The sequence below is a fragment of the Oncorhynchus masou genome, chromosome 7, assembly GCF_036934945.1.
Source record: "Oncorhynchus masou masou isolate Uvic2021 chromosome 7, UVic_Omas_1.1, whole genome shotgun sequence".
NCBI classification, from domain to species: domain Eukaryota; kingdom Metazoa; phylum Chordata; class Actinopteri; order Salmoniformes; family Salmonidae; genus Oncorhynchus; species Oncorhynchus masou.
In genome coordinates, this window is record NC_088218.1 from 5448294 (window position 1) to 5468293 (window position 20000).

Sequence of the window (20000 nt, forward strand, 5' to 3'; positions counted from 1 at the left end):
ACCATGTGTGTGAGGTGGACACTGTTGTTAAACCCATAACCATGTGTGTGAGGTGGACACTGTTGTTAAACCCATAACCATGTGTGTGAGGTGGACACTGTTGTTAAACCCATAACCATGTGTGTGAGGAGGACACTGTTGTTAAACCCATAACCATGTGTGTGAGGTGGACACTGTTGTTAAACCCATAACCATGTGTGTGAGGTGGATACTGTTGTTAAACCCATAACCATGTGTGTGAGGTGGACACTGTTGTTAAACCCATAACCATGTGTGTGAGGTGGACACTGTTGTTAAACCCATAACCATGTGTGTGAGGTGGACACTGTTGTTAAACCCATAACCATGTGTGTGAGGTGGATACTGTTGTTAAACCCATAACCATGTGTGTGAGGTGGACACTGTTGTTAAACCCATAACCATGTGTGTGAGGTGGACACTGTTGTTAAACCCATAACCATGTGTGTGAGGTGGACACTGTTGTTAAACCCATAACCATGTGTGTGAGGTGGACACTGTTGTTACAAAGTAGATCAGTTTAAGACGACCAAGAAACAGTCTGCGTGACCCTGGTTTAGCCCACTGCAGGAAAAGGTTAATCCCTGTAAGAAGTGACCAGTCAGAAGCTCTAATAACTGAACTGAGTGATGAGAAACATGTCCAGGCCTCTAATCCAGGCAGTCACATGCTGCTACACATTCCTTCCTTTAAATAAGTCCCACTGAGGTGTGAAAGGGGTAGCCTAGCGATTAGAGCGTTGGACTAGCAGCTGAAAGGTTGCAAGTTCAAATCCCCGAGCTGACAAGGTACAAATCTGTCGTTCTGCCCCTGAACAGGCAGTTAACCCAGTGTTCCTAGGCCGTCATTGAAAATAAGAATTTGTTCTTAACTGACTTGCCTAGTTAAATAAAGGTAAAATAAAAACTATATATAAAAACACCTAACATGGTTCTGTGGTAGAGAGGTTCAACACCACATCTCAGTGAGCTTCTTTCACATGGCTCTTCAGAGTCAAGTTGGGTCCATCATCAAAATGGTATTGTTCAAGTTACTGTCTGTAGTTCTTTAAAGTGGGGACCACAATACACATGTTAGTGTCTGTAGTTCTTTAAAGTGGGGACCACAATACACATGTTACTGTGTGTAGTTCTTTAAAGTGGGGACCACAATACACATGTTAGTGTCTGTAGTTCTTTAAAGTGGGGACCACAATACACATGTTAGTGTCTGTAGTTCTTTAAAGTGGGGACCACAATACACATGTTACTGTCTGTAGTTCTTTAAAGTGGGGACCACAATACACATGTTAGTGTCTGTAGTTCTTTAAAGTGGGGACCACAATACACATGTTACTGTCTGTAGTTCTTTAAAGTGGGGACCACAATACACATGTTAGTGTCTGTAGTTCTTTAAAGTGGGGACCACAATACACATGTTAGTGTCTGTAGTTCTTTAAAGTGGGGATCACAATACACATGTTACTGTCTGTAGTTCTTTAAAGTGGGAACCACAATACACATGTTAGTGTCTGTAATTCTTGGTACCAACCAGCTACACGAAGACCTCAGTGGTCTCTCCCCCTCTTGTAACCCTTCTCCCGACCATAACACAACCATGTGGTCCTCTTTATAACCAGGCTGACTCCCTGGCTGTGTCTTCTGATAGGCTGAGAGCAGTAACTGTGAAACATGAATGAAACATAAACCCCTCCAACGTTAGGCTACTCCTCTCTGAGGGCATCCCAAATGGCACACTGTTCCCTTTGACCAGGGTCCTATGGGATACCCTATGGGCCCTGGTCAAAAGTAGTGCACTATAAAGGGAATAGTGTGCCATTTTGGATGCAGCCTCTGGTTAATGCGTACGGACAGGGTAGAGTTAGTGTGGGAAATGTCCCTCTTCATCTGGTGTAAACCAGTCTGACTGGGAAGAGGGGATCTCCTGGGCAGGGAAGGTAGACGCCCACAACACTTCAGATGTTTCTTCAGGTTTCATCATGAATGTCCTGAGTTCTTGTTGTTTTTCACTCACATCGCTGGAACAACTGTACATGCTTTCCTCCTGTAGATCTTTAAGTGTCGCCTCCTCTCCTCCTTTCTCCTCTCCTCCTCCTTTCTCCTCTTCCTCCTCCTTTCTCCTTCTTTCTCCTCTTCCCCATCCTCCTCTCCTCCTTTCTCCCCTCCTCCTTTCTCCTCTCCTCCTCCTTTCTCCTCTCCTCCTCTCCATCCTCCTCTTCCCCATCCTCCTCTTCCCCATCCTCCTCTTCCCCATCCTCCTCTCCACTCCCCCATCCTCCTCTCTTCTTCTCCAACCTCCTCTCCCTCCTCCTCTTCACAGAATCTAGCCAGTCACCATGATTGGCCAGGAGATAACCCAGCCAGCCGTTTGGAACAGATTGATCGTCTCTATTTCCTGTCCTTGTCTGACCACAGTGTCATAACTACTGTACACAGCTGCTGCTGGACCTCTCACTAAACCAATATTTATTACTGACTGAAGAGTTTTCTAGTCCCTTCTTCTATCTATTTTGTGGGGGTGGTGTGGTGGGTTGGGTTGTGAGTTGGGTTGGGGTTGTGGGTGAGTTTGTGAGTGTAGGTGGGGTTGGGGGTGGGATTTGTGGTTGTGGGTGGGGTTTTAGTTGTTGGTGTGGTTGTAGATGGGGTTGTGGGTTGGGTTGTGGGTGGGATTTGGGGTTGTGGAGGTGTTGTAGTTCTGGGTGGAGTTGTAGTTGTTGGGGTTGTGGGTGAGGTTGTAGTTGTTGGTGGGGTTGGGGTTGTGGGTGGGGTTGTAGTTGTTGTGGGTGAGATTGTAGTTGTTGGTGGGGTTGCTGTTGTGGGTGGGGTTGGAGTGGTAGTTGTGGGCGGGGTTGTAGTTGTTGGTGGGGTTGGGGTTGTTGTTGTGGGTGGGGTTGTAGTTGTTGGTTGGGTTGCTGTTGTGGATGGGGGTGGATTTGTAGTTGTGGGTGGGGTTGTAGTTGTTGGTGGGGTTGTAGTTATTGGTGGGGTTGTGGCTGTTGGTGGGCTTTGTTGGTGGGGTGAAGTTGATGGGTGGGGTTGTGGTTGTTGGTGGGGTGTAGTTGTTGGTGGGGTGTAGTTGATGGGGTTGTAGTTGTTGGTAGGGTTGGGGTTGTGGGTGGGGTTGGAGTTGGAGTTGTTGGTGGGGTGTAGTTGTTGGTTTTGTAGTTGTTGGTAGGGTTGGGGTTGTGGTTGGGGTTGTGGTTGTAGATGGGGTTGTGGCTGTTGGTGGGGTTGGGGTTGGGGTTGTTGGTGGGGTTGTAGTTGTAGGTGGGGTTGTTGGTGGGGTGTAGATGTTGGTGGGGTTGGGGTTGTGGGTGGGGTGTAGATGTTGTTGTGGGTGAGGTGTAGATGTTGGTGGGGTTGTGGGTGGGGTGTAGATGTTGGTGGGGTTGGGGTTGTGGGTGAGGTGTAGATGTTGGTGGGGTGGGGGTTGTGGGTGGGGTATAGATGTTGGTGGGGTTGTGGGTGGGGTATAGATGTTGGTGGGGTTGGGGTTGTGGGTGGGGTATAGATGTTGGTGGGGTTGTGGGTGGGGTATAGATGTTGGTGGGGTTGGGGTTGTGGGTGAGGTGTAGATGTTGGTGGGGTTGTGGGTGGGGTGTTGTTGTTGGTGGGGTTGGGGTTGTGGGTGAGGTGTAGATGTTGGTGGGGATGGGGTTGTGGGTGGGGTGTAGATGTTGGTGGGGTTGTGGGTGGGGTATAGATGTTGGTGGGGTTGTGGTTGTGGGTGGGGTGTAGATGTTGGTGGGATTGTGGGTGGGGTGTAGATGTTGGTGGGGTTGGGGTTGTGGGTGGGGTGTAGATGTTGGTGGGGTTGGGGTTGTGGGTGGGGTGTAGATGGTGGTGGGTTTGGGGTTGTGGGTGGGGTGTAGATGTTGGTGGGGTGTGTGGGTGTGTGGGTGGGGTGGGGTGTGGGTGGGGTGTAGATGTTGGTGGGGTGGGGTTGTGGGTGGGGTGTAGATGTTGGTGGGGTTGGGGTTGTGGGTGGGGTGTAGATGGTGGTGGGGTTGGGGTTGTGGGTGGGGTGTAGATGGTGGTGGGGTTGGGGTTGTGGGTGGGGTGTAGATGGTGGTGGGGTTGGGGTTGTGGGTGGGGTGTAGATGTTGGTGGGGTTGGGGTTGTGGGTGGGGTGTAGATGTTGGTGGGGTTGTGGGTGGGGTGTAGATGTTGGTGGGGTTGTGGGTGAGGTGCAGATGTTGCCTTGCCTGTATGTTGTTAGTGGGGTTGGTTGAGATGATGGCATATTGATTCTGGTAACATGCCAACAATCTTTAGTCAACGATGTGTGTCAGTGAGATGGGGTGGGGTCTCTTCTGGGTGGGGTGTAGATGGTGGTCACCCTCTTTCTCTCTCCCTCACCCCTCTAGATGGTCTCCCTTGGGGTTGTTCTCCCCCTGGGGTGTAGATGGTGGTGGGGTTGGGGTTGTCCCCCTCATCTTTCCCTGTAGATCTCTCCCTCCCTGGGGTTGGGGTCTGGGTCCCTGTAGATGTTGGTGGGGTCTGGGGTTGTGGGTGGGGTGTAGATCCCTGGTGGGGTTGTCTCTGTCTCTCTCTGGTGGGGTTCTCCCTGGGGTGCAGATTTCTCTCTTCCCCTGTATGTTGTTCCCTGGGGTTTTCTCTGTCAGATTCTCTCTCCCCCTCTCTCCCTCCCCCCTCTTTCTCTCTCTCCCCTCTGTCCTTTCTCCCTCCCCCTCTTCACCCCTCTGTCTCTCTCTCTCTCTCTCCCCCCCTTTCTCTCCCTCCCCTCTTTCTCTTTCTCTCCCCCTCTCTCCTGCTTTCCCTCCCATTTCCTCCTTCTTCCCTCTCTGTCTCTCCTCTATCTCTCCCCCCTCTCTCCCTCCCCCTCTTTCTCTCTCTCCCCCTCTCTCCTTTTCTCCCTCCCCCTCTCTTTCTCTGTCTCCCTCTCTCCCCCCTCTCCCTTTCTCCCTCCCCCTCTCTTCTCTCTCTCTCCCCCCTCTCTGCCCTCTCTCTCTTCCTCTCTCCCCTCTTTCTCTCTCTCTTGCTGTTCCCTCGCTCCATTTCCCTCTGACAACTTGCTGTTTCCTCCCTCTTGTTTATACCACCTGATATCCCCCTCTCTGTCCTCTATCTCTCCTTCCCTCTCTGTCCTCTATCTCTCCTTCCCTCTCTGTCCTCTATCTCTCCTTCCCTCTCTGTCTTTATCTCTCCTTCCCTCTCCCTATTTATCTCTCCCTTCCCTCTCTGTCTTCTATCTCTCCTTCCCTCTCTGTCCTCTATATCTCCTTCCCTCTCTGTCTCCCATCCCCTTTCTCCCTCTCTCCCTCTCTTCTCTATCTATGCTCCTCCCCTCTCTTTTCCCTCCTCTCCTCTCCTTCCTCCCTAACTCCTCTATATCTCCTTCTCTCTGTCTCTCTCTTCCCCTCTCCTTATCTCTCTCTCTTGCTGTTCCTTCCCCTCTGTCTTCTCATTTCCCTCTGACAACTTGCTGTTTCCTCCCTCTTGTTTATATCTCCACCTGTCTTCTATATCCCCCCTCTCTGTCCTCTATATCTCCTTCCCTCTCTGTCTTCTATCTCTCCTTCCCTCTCTGTCCTCTATCTCCTTCCCTCTCTGTCCTCTATATCTCCTTCCCTCTCTGTCTTCTATCTCTCCTTCCCTCTCTGTCCTCTATCTCCTTCCCTCTCTGTCCTCTATATCTCCTTCCCTCTCTCTATCTCTCCTTCCCTCTCTCTCCTTCTCCTTCTCTGTCCTCTATCTTTCCTTCCCTCTCTGTCCTCTATCTCTCCTTCCCTCTCTGTCCTCTATATCTCCTTCCCTCTCTGTCTTCTATCTCTCCTTCCCTCTCTGTCCTCTATCTCCTTCCCTCTCTGTCCTCTATATCTCCTTCCCTCTCTGTCTTCTATCTCTCCTTCCCTCTCTGTCCTCTATCTTTCCTTCCCTCTCTGTCCTCTATCTCTCCTTCCCTCTCTGTCTCCCATCCCCTTTCTCCCTCCATTTCTCTCATATGCTCCTCCCCTCTCTTTTCCCTCCTCTACCTCTTTCCTTAACTATATATGTATTCTCTCTCTTCTAGACTGGCAGATCGCCACCCTGTCCTTGTTGCTAGGCGGAGCTGCTCTGGTCCTGCTCTCCTTCCTGGTGGTCCTGGTGTCAGTGTGTATCGGCTCTCGGAGACGCTTCAACAGACCTGTCGCTGTCATGCTGTTCGCTGCAGGTGAACACACACACACACACACACACACACGCACGAACGCACACACACAGACACACACACACACACACACACACACACACACACACACACACACACACACACACACACACACACACACACACACACACACACACACAATTATTTGTCTCTATCTTCTGATATCAAATTCCTTGTTAGACAGTTAATTCATAAGTACTATGCATATATAGTGCCTTGCGAAAGTATTCGGCCCCCTTGAACTTTGCGACCTTTTGCCACATTTCAGGCTTCAAACATAAAGATATAAAACTGTATTTTTTGTGAAGAATCAACAACAAGTGGGACACAATCATGAAGTGGAACGACATTTATTGGATATTTCAAACTTTTTTAACAAATCAAAAACTGAAAAATTGGGCGTGCAAAATTATTCAGCCCCTTTACTTTCAGTGCAGCAAACTCTCTCCAGAAGTTCAGTGAGGATCTCTGAATGATACAATGTTGACCTAAATGACTAATGATGATAAATACAATCCACCTGTGTGTAATCAAGTCTCCGTATAAATGCACCTGCACTGTGATAGTCTCAGAGGTCCGTTAAAAGCGCAGAGAGCATCATGAAGAACAAGGAACACACCAGGCAGGTCCGAGATACTGTTGTGAAGAAGTTTAAAGCCGGACTTGGATACAAAAAGATTTCCCAAGCTTTAAACATCCCAAGGAGCACTGTGCAAGCGATAATATTGAAATGGAAGGAGTATCAGACCACTGCAAATCTACCAAGACCTGGCCGTCCCTCTAAACTTTCAGCTCATACAAGGAGAAGACTGATCAGAGATGCAGCCAAGAGGCCCATGATCACTCTGGATGAACTGCAGAGATCTACAGCTGAGGTGGGAGACTCTGTCCATAGGACAACAATCAGTCGTATATTGCACAAATCTGGCCTTTATGGAAGAGTGGCAAGAAGAAAGCCATTTCTTAAAGATATCCATAAAAAGTGTCGTTTAAAGTTTGCCACAAGCCACCTGGGAGACACACCAAACATGTGGAAGAAGGTGCTCTGGTCAGATGAAACCAAAATTGAACTTTTTTTGGCAACAATGCAAAGCGTTATGTTTGGCGTAAAAGCAACACAGCTCATCACCCTGACCACACCATCCCCACTGTCAAACATGGTGGTGGCAGCATCATGGTTTGGGCCTGCTTTTCTTCAGCAGGGTCAGGGAAGATGGTTCAAATTGATGGGAAGATGGATGGAGCCAAATACAGGACCATTCTGGAAGAAAACCTGATGGAGTCTGCAAAAGACCTGAGACTGGGACGGAGATTTGTCTTCCAACAAGACAATGATCCAAAACATAAAGCAAAATCTACAATGGAATGGTTCAAAAATAAACATATCCAGGTGTTAGAATGGCCAAGTCAAAGTCCAGACCTGAATCCAATCGAGAATCTGTGGAAAGAACTGAAAACTGCTGTTCACAAATGCTCTCCATCCAACCTCACTGAGCTCGAGCTGTTTTGCAAGGAGGAATAAATGTCGTTCCACTTCATGATTGTGTCCCACTTGTTGTTGATTCTTCACAAAAAAATACAGTTTTATATCTTTATGTTTGAAGCCTGAAATGTGGCAAAAGGTCGCAAAGTTCAAGGGGGCCGAATACTTTCGCAAGGCACTGTATCTCTACCTCTTCAATATACATATGTTTATGAGATGTCCTCTGTTTCCCTCTGCTCCAGTGGTGTTGCAGGGCTGCAGTCTGGTCCTCTACCCCATCAAGTTCACTGAGACCATCAGCATGAGCATATACCACGAGTTCAACTGGGGTTACGGCCTGGCCTGGGGCGCTACCATTTTCTCCTTCGGCGGGGGGATCCTCTACTGCCTCAACCCTAAGAACTATGAAGACTACTACTGACCCTGCTGGACTGTACCACTGTGACCCCCCCCCCCCTGTAGTCGCTGGCTGTCATACATATCCTATACTGTATAATGCTAATGCTCGCTAGAGAGACAGGTAGACACAGAGAGATGCACACACACACACACATGTCAGCATACAGTATTTCCTGTGGAAGCAGGCAGAGGCTCAGAGCTGGGGTGGATGGATGGATGATTTCACAGTACCCTGTACCCTGCTCTGTACTCCCTCTTCAGTCAGAGACTATCAGATAACAGACTGACCAATCAGATCACTCTATCTGTCCTCAAACCCTGGGACAAGGACTCACTGAAGCACTGTTACCGACCAAGTATAACTTACAAGGCCTTAGGGGTAAGGATGAGGCTGAGCTCGGCAAACCCAGAAGGAGAATCTGGTGCCAGCTACCATTTATGTTACGTAGTCTGTCCACGAGAGATTAGGATGAGTCTGACTGGAAAACAGACTTGTCTTCTCACTGGTAGGTAGAGACAGACTGGGATGACCAACACTGGTAGGTAGAGACAGACTGGGATGACCAACACTGGTAGGCAGAGACAGACTGGGATGACCAACACTGGTAGGTAGAGACAGACTGGGATGACCAACACTGGTAGGCAGAGACAGACTGGGATGACCAACACTGGTAGGTAGAGACAGACTGGGATGACCAACACTGGTAGGTAGAGACAGACTGGGATGACCAACACTGGTAGGTAGAGACAGACTGGGATGACTAACACTGGTAGGTAGAGACAGACTGGGATGACCAACACTGGTAGGTAGAGACAGACTGGGATGACTAACACTGGTAGGCAGAGACAGACTGGGATGACCAACACTGGTAGGTAGAGACAGACTGGGATGACCAACACTGGTAGGTAGAGACAGACTGGGATGACCAACACTGGTAGGTAGAGACAGACTGGGATGACCAACACTGGTAGGTAGAGACAGACTGGGATGACCAACACTGGTAGGCAGAGACAGACTGGGATGACCAACACTGGTAGGCAGAGACAGACTGGGATGACCAACACTGGTAGGTAGAGACAGACTGGGATGACCAACACTGGTAGGCAGAGACAGACTGGGATGACCAACACTGGTAGGCAGAGACAGACTGGGATGACCAACACTGGTAGGTAGAGACAGACTGGGATGACCAACACTGGTAGGTAGAGACAGACTGGGATGACCAACACTGGTAGGTAGAGACAGACTGGGATGACCAACACTGGTAGGTAGAGACAGACTGGGATGACCAACACTGGTAGGTAGAGACAGACTGGGATGACCAACACTGGTAGGTAGAGACAGACTGGGATGACCAACACTGGTAGGCAGAGACAGACTGGGATGACCAACACTGGTAGGTAGAGACAGACTGGGATGACCAACACTGGTAGGCAGAGACAGACTGGGATGACCAACACTGGTAGGCAGAGACAGACTGGGATGACCAACACTGGTAGGTAGAGACAGACTGGGATGACCAACACTGGTAGGTAGAGACAGACTGGGATGACCAACACTGGTAGGTAGAGACAGACTGGGATGACCAACACTGGTAGGTAGAGACAGACTGGGATGACCAACACTGGTAGGCAGAGACAGACTGGGATGACCAACACTGGTAGGTAGAGACAGACTGGGATGACCAACACTGGTAGGTAGAGACAGACTGGGATGACCAACACTGGTAGGTAGAGACAGACTGGGATGACCAACACTGGTAGGCAGAGACAGACTGGGATGACCAACACTGGTAGGTAGAGACAGACTGGGATGACCAACACTGGTAGGTAGAGACAGACTGGGATGACCAACACTGGTAGGCAGAGACAGACTGGGATGACCAGTGACCCACACCCACTGGTAGGTAGAGACAGACTGGGATGACCAACACTGGTAGGTAGAGACAGACTGGGATGACCAACACTGGTAGGCAGAGACAGACTGGGATGACCAACACTGGTAGGCAGAGACAGACTGGGATGACCAACACTGGTAGGCAGAGACAGACTGGGATGACCAACACTGGTAGGTAGAGACAGACTGGGATGACCAACACTGGTAGCTTGGCATGTGAAGGCCAGGAAGAGGTCCAGTGACCCACAGGACACCAATGCCACTACAGTATATCTCCATGGAAGTATGAACCCCCATAGCTAAGCTACAGTTGGGCTCAATTCCATTTCAATTCCAGTCAATTCAGGAAGTACAATTCCAATGACCTCCAATACTTTTCAATGAGGAATTGGAGTTTTGGTTTACCTTCTGAAATGATTGGAATTGAAATGGAATTGACCCCAATCCTGGTAAAGAGGAGGTTTGAGTACGTCCCAATACTCCAAAACAGGGGTTTCCTGACGAGATGTGTGAGTAGATTGGAGGGAGGGAGGGAGGGAGGGTGTCTTCATAGCCAGTGAAGAGCACAGAGACAGACAGGGAGCTGTTGAAGCCCGTTTAGGACACAGCCCAGTAATGTGGTACTGGTCTGTAGCTTATCTGATCTGTCTCATCACAGCTTCGTCAGGTTTTTGCAGCGATGTAGAAGTGTTCCGTGGTCTAGAAGAGGAGACAGACAGATAGCTTAGTTTATGTCTGGTAACACATTTACTTGTCCAACAATAATCCAATGAAATGCAACCACACAAATCAAATATTATTCTTTTAATGGACATCCTACAGTAGATTGAGGGGTAAATTGTTGAATGATGTTCGTGGAGATGTTGACGAGATGTGTGAGTAGATTGGAGGGAGGGAGGGAGGGAGGGAGAGAGAGAGAGAGGGAGGGAGGGAGGGACAGAGGGAGAGAGAGAGGGAGAGAGAGGGAGGGAGGGACAGAGAGAGAGGGAGGGAGAGGGAGAGAGAGAGGGGGAGAGAGAGAGGGAGGGAGGGAGGGACAGAGGGACAGAGGGAGAGAGAGGGAGAGGACAGAGAGGAGAGAGAGAGAGGGAGAGAGAGGGAGGAGAGGAGGGAGAGAGGGGGAGAGAGAGAGAGGGCATGTTTTAGATGCCGTGGTAGAGATATGTATCAGTATTCATCTCATTGTAAATTAACACAATAAAGCAAGTAAAATAACCAGTCTCTTCCTCTCATTAGATTACAGGAGGGGTTAATCAGGGGTGGGCAAACTTTTTGGCTTGAGGGCCACATCGGGATTTTTGGCTTGAGGGACACATTTTTTGGGGGGATCAATTGTTTGTTAAAGTCAATTTGCGGGGGCCTCCCGAGAGGCGCAGCGGTGTACATACCTGGGTTCAATCCCAGGCTGGGTCACAGCTGGCCGTGACTGGGACACCCATGAAGCGGCGCACAATTGTCTCAGTGTTGTCCGGGTTAGGGGAGGGTTTGGCAGACCAACATGTCCTTGTCCCATCGCGCTCTAGCGCCTCCTGTGGCAGGCCGGGCGAAGTGCACGCTGACACGGTCGCCAGGTGTACGGTGTTTCCACCAACACATTGGTGCGGATGGCTTCCCGGTTAAGAGGGCATTGTGTCAAGAAGCAGTGCGGCTTGGTTGGGTTGTGTATTGGAGGACGCACAGCTCTTGACCTTCGCCTCTCACGAGTCCGTACGGGAGTTGCGGCGATGAGACAAGACTGTAACTACCAATTGGATACCACAAAATTGGGGAGAAAAAAGGGATACAATTTAAAAAAGCTATATTTATATATAAATGTATTTATTTTGTCTTGAGGGCTGGACTAGATACTTTAACTCCTCCACTTATCTTCACACTTCATTTCTGACCCGTTGAGAATGTCTTTGTATTTTCTCTTCCCCTCTTCCTCTTGCAACAAGCTCCTGCAACAAGCTCCTGCAACAAGCTCCTGCAACAAGCTCCTGCAACAAGCTCCTGCAACAAGCAAACTGACAGCGCTGGTCCTTATTTTCTTCCATTGAACTGAATTCACCTCAACTGACTTCAGGTCTTCATTCATTATCTGTCCAAGTGTGTGTGTGTGTGTGTGTGTGTGTGTGTGTGTGTGTGTGTGTGAGAGAGAGTCAGTCAGTCAGTTAGTCCAAACCTTGTCGAACTCTAACCAGAAGGCTAACTCCTCCTGCCCTGCCTAGCAACTCACTGCAGTAGGTTGTTCTCTCCTCTACCCGGGGGGAAGCTTTGATCCCACATCAGGCTTAGAAGACCTTCACACGTCCCAAATGGCACCCTTGTCTCTATATGGTGAATTAAATTTGATCAGGGTCCATAGGGATCATAGGGCTCTGGTCAAAAGTAGTGCACTATATAGGGAAAATGGTGTCATTTGGGACAAAATCCATTCTCCTTCACAGGTTGTAATTTTAAGGAGTTCAAGAACAAACATGTAGCAATACTGCCACCTACAGGACAACCTGTGCACGTACCTTCATGTATCGTTGGCTGGTTTTCACACCTCTCGTTGCATACAGCCTGTCTTTCATATGGGACCACATGTCAAATTCAATGAACATGATTACTGCCCTACCATGAATGTGACTATTTTAATGTACTGTACTTGTGCTGCCTTGTACTTTAACGTCTGACTATTGGCTACAGTGGCCTAAGGCAGTTCCAGACCATTCATTCTGCTCCAGTCATGAGTATCCTACTGTAGTTGAGCTGTGTTTGTGTAAACAGGTCATGTTGTGCTGTTGTTAATGCTGGGAGGAAACTCTCACGCTACAGGGACTCACAGCTGTGGCCCTCCCTCCCTGAGCTCCTACTGCTGCTATCCCCCTCCCTCCCCCTCCCTCCCTCCCTCCCTCCCTCCCTCCCTGAGCTCCTACTGCTGCTATCCCTCCCTCCCTCCCTCCCTCCCTGAGCTCCTACTGCTGCTATCCCTCCCTCCCCCTCCCTCCCTCCCTCCCTCCCTCCCTCCCTCCCTCCCTGAGCCCTACTGCTGCTATCCCTCCCTCCCTCCCTCCCTTCCTCCCTGAGCTCCTACTGCTGATGTCCCTCCCTCCCTCCCTCCCTCCCTCCCTCCCTCCCTCCCTCCCCCCTCCCTCCCTCCCTCCCTCCCTCCCTCCCCTCCCTCCCTCCCTCCCTCCCTCCCTCCTGCTGTCCCTCCCTCCCTCCCTCCCTCCCCTCCCTCCCTCCCTCCCTCCCTCCCTCCCTCCCTCCCTCCCTCCCTCCCTCCCTCCCTCCCTCCCTCCCTCCCTCCCTCCCTCCCTACTGCTGATGTCCCTCCCTCCCTCCCTCCCTCCCTACTGCTGATGTCCCTCCCTCCCTCCCTCCCTCCCTCCCTCCCTCCCTACTGCTGATGTCCCTCCCTCCCTCCCTATTGCTGATGTCCCTCCCTCCCTCCCTCGCTCCCTCCCTCCCTCCCTACTGCTGCAGCATCTCCAGTCCTCTGTGGGACAGAGAGAGGGACTTACCAACAGATGTATGGATAGACAGGCAGGCATTGCCGGACAGAGGGACAGAAAAACAGTCAGACAATCACAGTCAGACAGACAGACAAACGTTCACACAGACAGTCATACAAACAGTCTGAAAGGCAAACAGTCATACAGACAGTCAGACAGTCACCCAGACAGACAGATAGACAAACAGTCAGACAGCCAGAAAGAGAGTTAGACATATAGACAGTCAGCCAGTCAGTTAGACAGACAGACAGACAGACAGACAGACAGAAAGAGAGTCAGACATATAGACAGTCAGCCAGTCAGTTAGACAGACAGACAGACAGACAGACAGACAGACAGAAAGAGTCAGACATATAGACAGTCAGCCAGTCAGTTAGACAGACAGACAGACAGACATATAGACAGTCAGACAGTCAGTTAGACAGACAGACAGACAGACAGACATATAGACAGTCAGACAGTCAGTTAGACAGACAGACAGACATATAGACAGTCAGCCAGTCAGTTAGACAGACATATAGACAGTCAGTTAGACAGACAGACAGACAGACAGACAGACAGACATATAGACAGTCAGCCAGTCAGTTAGACAGACAGACAGACATATAGACAGTCAGCCAGTCAGTTAGACAGACAGACAGACATATAGACAGTCAGCCAGTCAGTTAGACAGACAGACAGACAGTCAGCCAGTCAGTTAGACAGACAGACAGTCAGCCAGTCAGTTAGACATACAGACAGACAGACAGACAGACAGACAGACAGACAGACAGACAGACATATAGACAGTCAGCCAGTCAGTTAGACAGACAGACATATAGACAGACAGACAGACAGACAGACAGTCAGCCAGTCAGCCAGTCAGCCAGTCAGACAGACAGACAGACAGACAGACAGACAGACAGACAGACATATAGACAGTCAGCCAGACAGTTAGACAGACAGACATATAGACAGTCAGACAGTCAGTTAGACAGACAGTCAGCCAGTCAGTTAGACAGACAGACAGACAGTCAGCCAGTCAGTTAGACAGACAGACAGACAGTCAGCCAGTCAGTTAGACAGACAGACAGACAGACAGACAGACAGACAAACAGACATATAGACAGTCAGCCAGTCAGTTAGACAGACAGACATATAGACAGTCAGCCAGTCAGTTAGACAGACAGACAGACATATAGACAGTCAGACAGTCAGTTAGACAGACACACACACAGACAGACAGACAGACAGACAGACAGACATATAGACAGTCAGCCAGTCAGTTAGACAGACAGACAGACAGACAGACAGACAGACAGACAGACAGACAGACAGACAGACAGACAGACAGACAGACAGACAGACAGTCAGTCAGTCAGTCAGTCAGTCAGTCAGTCACCTGTTCTGTCATGTTTATATAGGCCTGGTCACATCACCTCTTTGGAACTTGATCCCTCAGCCACTTCATCTGCATTCTGGGAATTGTTCACATCCTCCTGGACCACCCACATATAAGCACACATACAGTAAACACACACACACCAATTATTATTGTGCTGTAATACAGAACACAGCTGGTCTGACCAATTTGGACTAGAGGCTACAAGTGGACCACTCCCTTGGAGGTGGGACCTCCAGCACCTGCCCTTCTTTGAACTCTCCCCCATACAGAAACAAACAGACAGGTGATGAATGGGTTGTAGAACCTACATCTGTGAAGATATATCCACCAAGCAGGCTTCCTCTGAACCACCTACACCTGTCTCCTAGTGGGACGTTGAGGATATTCTCTGGGATCTGAACCTGTATAAAGGGCTGTTTATAAGTTGTGACATATACACACAGACACCAAGTATACATAACCTGTAGCCATAAAACCTCTTTCAAAATATGGACATTCATCTTGGTATGATCATCCATGATTAAGTTGATTTGAGTGGTTTGGACAGTTCACTCTGCCAGCGCGTGGCACCATCTTAAGGCAGCTGCGCCCTCTCTTCTCCCCGGTTCCCCGTGCAGACCCATGGGAAGAAGTTCAATTTCGGTGGAAGGGAAAAGGCCGACCTCTCCGTCTCAGACGCCCCCGTCTCATCTCCCACCTACAACCATATTAGAGCCAGAGCATAACAGAAGCAGCCGTCGATGCGGCGACAAGGAATGCCAGAGAGAAGAGGTACCGCTGTTTCCGTTTTTGGAATACCTCCTTGGGCCATAGCCATAGGCTGCTGGAGACAGGGATAATCGGTCAAACTGAAACCTGTTACCGTTTACCGTTACCAGAGGAGGCTCGTGGAGGCGCGTTCATCACCCATCTAATATTAGAAACCTTGCAACGGCGCTGTCATCCCGAGCGCGCTTTACTTTATCACTGCCACTGGGTCTCGCGCGCACGGCGCACCAACGGATAATAGCAACAGGGGCCGAGCGACATATTTGTAAGTTGAAGGAGCAGTGCGGAAATGGATATGGATGTGTTGGTCAGGGTGTCGGGTTTTACGCAGGCGTCCGCCGCTCGGGCAGCTAGGCAGTGATATGCCGAGCCCTATTTTGAGTCGAGAATGGCCCGCCACCTGTTCCTCCCTGTCTGGCCGATCTGACTGCCCGTTTCCCCCGCCAGACACCGTCCTCTGACTGTCCTCTCACTCACTCCCTGACTGTCAACCTCGGGTGTCATTCTTTCACGCAATTTAGCCGAGCTCGGTAACCCACTGTCCATTATTGTAAAGCGGTCAAAGAAAAGTCCCTATTCTATTTTATACCTGTCTGGATTCTGTTGTGCTCTCCTGTGGGATTTTACGCATTTGTCGGTGGAACTTTGGAAGGAAAACGGAAGTATGGCTGAGGCCGGGCGACCTGAGGACCAGTGTGACGAGGCGGTAGAGGATGAATTTGGGGAGATAATAAAATGTCGATCAGGTAGGAATGCCTTTCAGTACCTAGTCTACAATAAGCACCAAGCGAGTTGCCAATGGCAACATCTCACATGACGCGATAGACACCAACCTCATCAAGTGTTCCAAAAGATTTTGTTACACAATGGGCCAAGAGTGTATGAGAACTTGTTTAGATATGAGCCATATGTAAACAGAGGTTGCTATCAGAAATGGTCATTGTCTGATAACACCCGTTGAACTAATTTTCCCTCTCATCCTCATAACAATATGTCACGGACTAAGTTGGTGAGAGGTATTATTAAGGTTTGTCCTTGCTAGTCAGGTCATGCAGATAGTCATAGGTACCAGTGGTATGTCTCTGTCTGATTGGATGATCTATGAATCACCCTGTCCACCCAGTAGGTGTTGTCACTTGACAGCTTTCCACCCCAGAGAAGGCAAGTGTGCTCACTCTCTCTCCCTCTCTCTCTCTCTCGCTCTCTCTCTCATCTCTCTCCCCCTCTCTCTCGCTCTCTCTCTCATCTCTCTCCCCTCTCTCTCCCCCACTCTCTCTCTCATCTCTCTCCCCCCTCTCATGTCTCTCTCTCTCATCTATCTCTCTCCCTCTCTCTCTCCTCTCTCTCTCTCTCTCTCTCTCTCTCCCCCTCTCTCTCTCTCTCTCTCTCTCTCTCTCTCTCTCTCTCTCTCTCTCTCTCTCTCTCTCTCTCTCCCCTCACTCTCTCCCCCTCTCTCTCTCTCATCTCTCTCCCCCTCTCATGTCTCTCTCTCTCATATATCTCTCTCCCTGTTGATAATGGCAGACCCTGGCTGTTAGAGCAAAAACACATTTACAATCCACACTCAAAAACCTCTGCCCGGCTCTCTCATCTCTCTCTCCCTCTCTCTCTCCCCTCACTCTCCCTCTCCCATCGCCCTCTCTCTCTCTCTCTCTCTCTCTCTCTCTCTCTCTCTCTCATCTCTCCCCCTCTCATGTCTCTCTCTCTCATCTCTCTCTCTCTCATCTCTCTCTCTCTCTCTCTCTCTCTCTCTCTCTCTCTCCCCTCACTCTCTTTCTCTCTGCCCTCTCTCTATCTCAAAAAGACGAAGCAGTGTATATTGTAAACACCACCGAATAAACAGATATATATTGGTGGCATTTACAATATTGTTTGTGCTCCACTGGTTTAACAGATATGGGAGTTTATCAAAGTTTATGAATGGGTGGCAGGTAGCCTAGAGGTTAGAGCATTGGGTTACAATTTCTCCAGGGTCGCTGTTGATAATGGCAGACCCTGGCTGTGACCCTACTCTCTGAGGGTGTCCCAAGTTGGGATCTGCAAAAAACACATTTACAATCCACACATGTATTATTACACACGGGTACATATGTATCCTTGAAATAGGCCAGAAATGTATCAGCAAATATCCACAGCCCGGCACCCTCTGCCCTCTGCCAGGCGCCGTCAATAATTAATGTTCTGCATTAAAAGCAGGGGTCGAGTCTATTTGCGCTCCACCAGCTGAATTAGGACGGGTCACCAGCTACACAGGATGGAAATAGAGGCTGGAAGCAGTTGCCTAACTCCGAGCCGGCCCTCCACGGTGTGGGGTTTCACATATCCTAGTTTGGGAAGCTACCACCACTATCGTTGCACCCCCTCCCACCTCACATTGCTCTCAGCTGACAAAGTTGTTGACTTTACCCTAAAAGTCACCTGTACAACCTCATTCTGTAGGGTACAGGTGACTGATACAACCTCATTCTGAAGGATACAGGTGACTGATACAACCTCATTCTGTAGGATACAGGTGACTGATACAACCTCATTCTGAAGGATACAGGTGACTGATACAACCTCATTCTGTAGGCTACAGGTGACTGATACAACCTCATTCTGAAGGGTACAGGTGACTGATACAACCTCATTCTGAAGGATAGGTTGTCACTGATACATCAGTCATTCTGTATCAGGATACAGAATGAGGTGACTGATACAACCTCATTCTCAGAATGTATCAGGATCACAGAATGAGGTCAGACCTGATACAACCTCATTCTGTAGGATACAGAATGAGGTTGATAGTCAACCTCAGAATTCTGTATCAGGATACAGGTGTCACTGATACAACCTCATTCTGTAGGATAGGGTGACTGATACAACCTCATCCTACAGAATGAGGTGACTGATACAACCTCATTCTACAGGATACAGTCAGGTACAGAATGATACAACCTCATTCTGTAGGATACAGGTGACTGATACAACCTCATTCTGACAGGATACAGGTGACAGAATGAGGTTGATACAACCTCATTCTACAGAATGAGGATACAGGTGACAGATACAACCTCATTCTGTAGAATGAGGTGACAGTACAACCTCATTCTGTGAGGTTGTACAGGTCACCTGACAGAATGAGGTTGTACAACCTCATTCTGAAGGATACAGGTGAGGTTGATAGTCACCTGTATCCTATAGAATGAGGTTGTATCACCTCATTCTGAAGGATACAGAATGACTGTATCAGTCAACCTCATTCTGTAGGATACAGGTGACAGAATGATACAACCTCATTCAGGGATACAGGTGAATGAGGTTGTACAACCTCATTCTGAATGAGGATACAGGTGACTGATACAACCTCATTCTGAATGAGGATAGTCAGGTGACTGATACAGTCACCTCATTCTGAATGAGGGATACAGGTGACTGATACAACCTCATTCAGAATAGGATACAGGTGACTGATACAGTCACCTGTATTCTGAATGAGGATACAGGTGAGGTTGTATCAGTCACCTCATCCTACAGAAACCAGTCACCTGTATCCTACATTCTGTCAGGATACAGGTGAGGTTGTATCAGTCAACCTCATTCTGTATCAGGATACAGGTGACCTGTATCCTACAGAATGAGGTTGTATCAGTCACCTGTATCATTCAGAATGAGGGATACAGGTGACAGAATGAGGTTGTACAGTCACCTGTATTCTGAATGAGGATACAGGTACAGAATGAGGTTGTATCAGTCACCTGTACCCGTCAGAATCTGTCACCTGTATCCTACAGATACAGATCCTACAGAATGACTGTATCACACCTGTCAGAATGAGGTTGTACAGGTCACTGTATACAATCCTACACAGAGGTTGTATCAGTCACCTGTATGAATGTTAGAGGTTGTATCAGTCACCTGTATCCTACAGAATGAGGTTGTATCAGTCACCTGTATCCTTCAGAATGAGGTTGTATCAGTCACCTGTATCCTACAGAATGAGGTTGTATCAGTCACCTGGATCCTACAGAATGAGGTTGTATCAGTCACCTGTATCCTACAGAATGAGGTTGTATCAGTCACCTGTATCCTTCAGAATGAGGTTGTATCAGTCACCTGTACCCTACAGAATGAGGTTGTATCAGTCACCTGTATCCTACAGAATGAGGTTGTATCAGTCACCTGGATCCTACAGAATGAGGTTGTATCAGTCACCTGTATCCTACAGAATGAGGTTGTATCAGTCACCTGTATCCTTCAGAATGAGGTTGTATCAGTCACCTGTATCCTTCAGAATGAGGTTGTATCAGTCACCTGTATCCTTCAGAATGAGGTTGTATCAGTCACCTGTATCCTTCAGAATGAGGTTGTATCAGTCACCTGTATCCTACAGAATGAGGTTGTATCAGTCACCTGTAT

At 49.0% G+C, this 20000-nt stretch overlaps 2 protein-coding genes across 2 annotated transcripts in view; one reads left to right on the plus strand and one right to left on the minus strand.

The window, feature by feature from the left end:
• Positions 1 to 8984, plus strand: part of LOC135543140 (transmembrane protein 47-like) — a 21437-nt gene extending 12453 nt beyond the window's left edge. The window contains exons 2-3 of the mRNA XM_064970217.1: positions 6052 to 6192; positions 7915 to 8984. Of these exons, the coding sequence (XP_064826289.1) occupies positions 6052 to 6192; positions 7915 to 8093 (320 nt within the window). The 3' untranslated portion in view covers positions 8094 to 8984. The remainder of the gene's footprint in view (positions 1 to 6051; positions 6193 to 7914) is intronic.
• Positions 1 to 20000, minus strand: part of LOC135542929 (dystrophin-like) — a gene marked incomplete at its 5' end in the record, with an annotated part of 841859 nt that overhangs the window by 453303 nt on the left and 368556 nt on the right.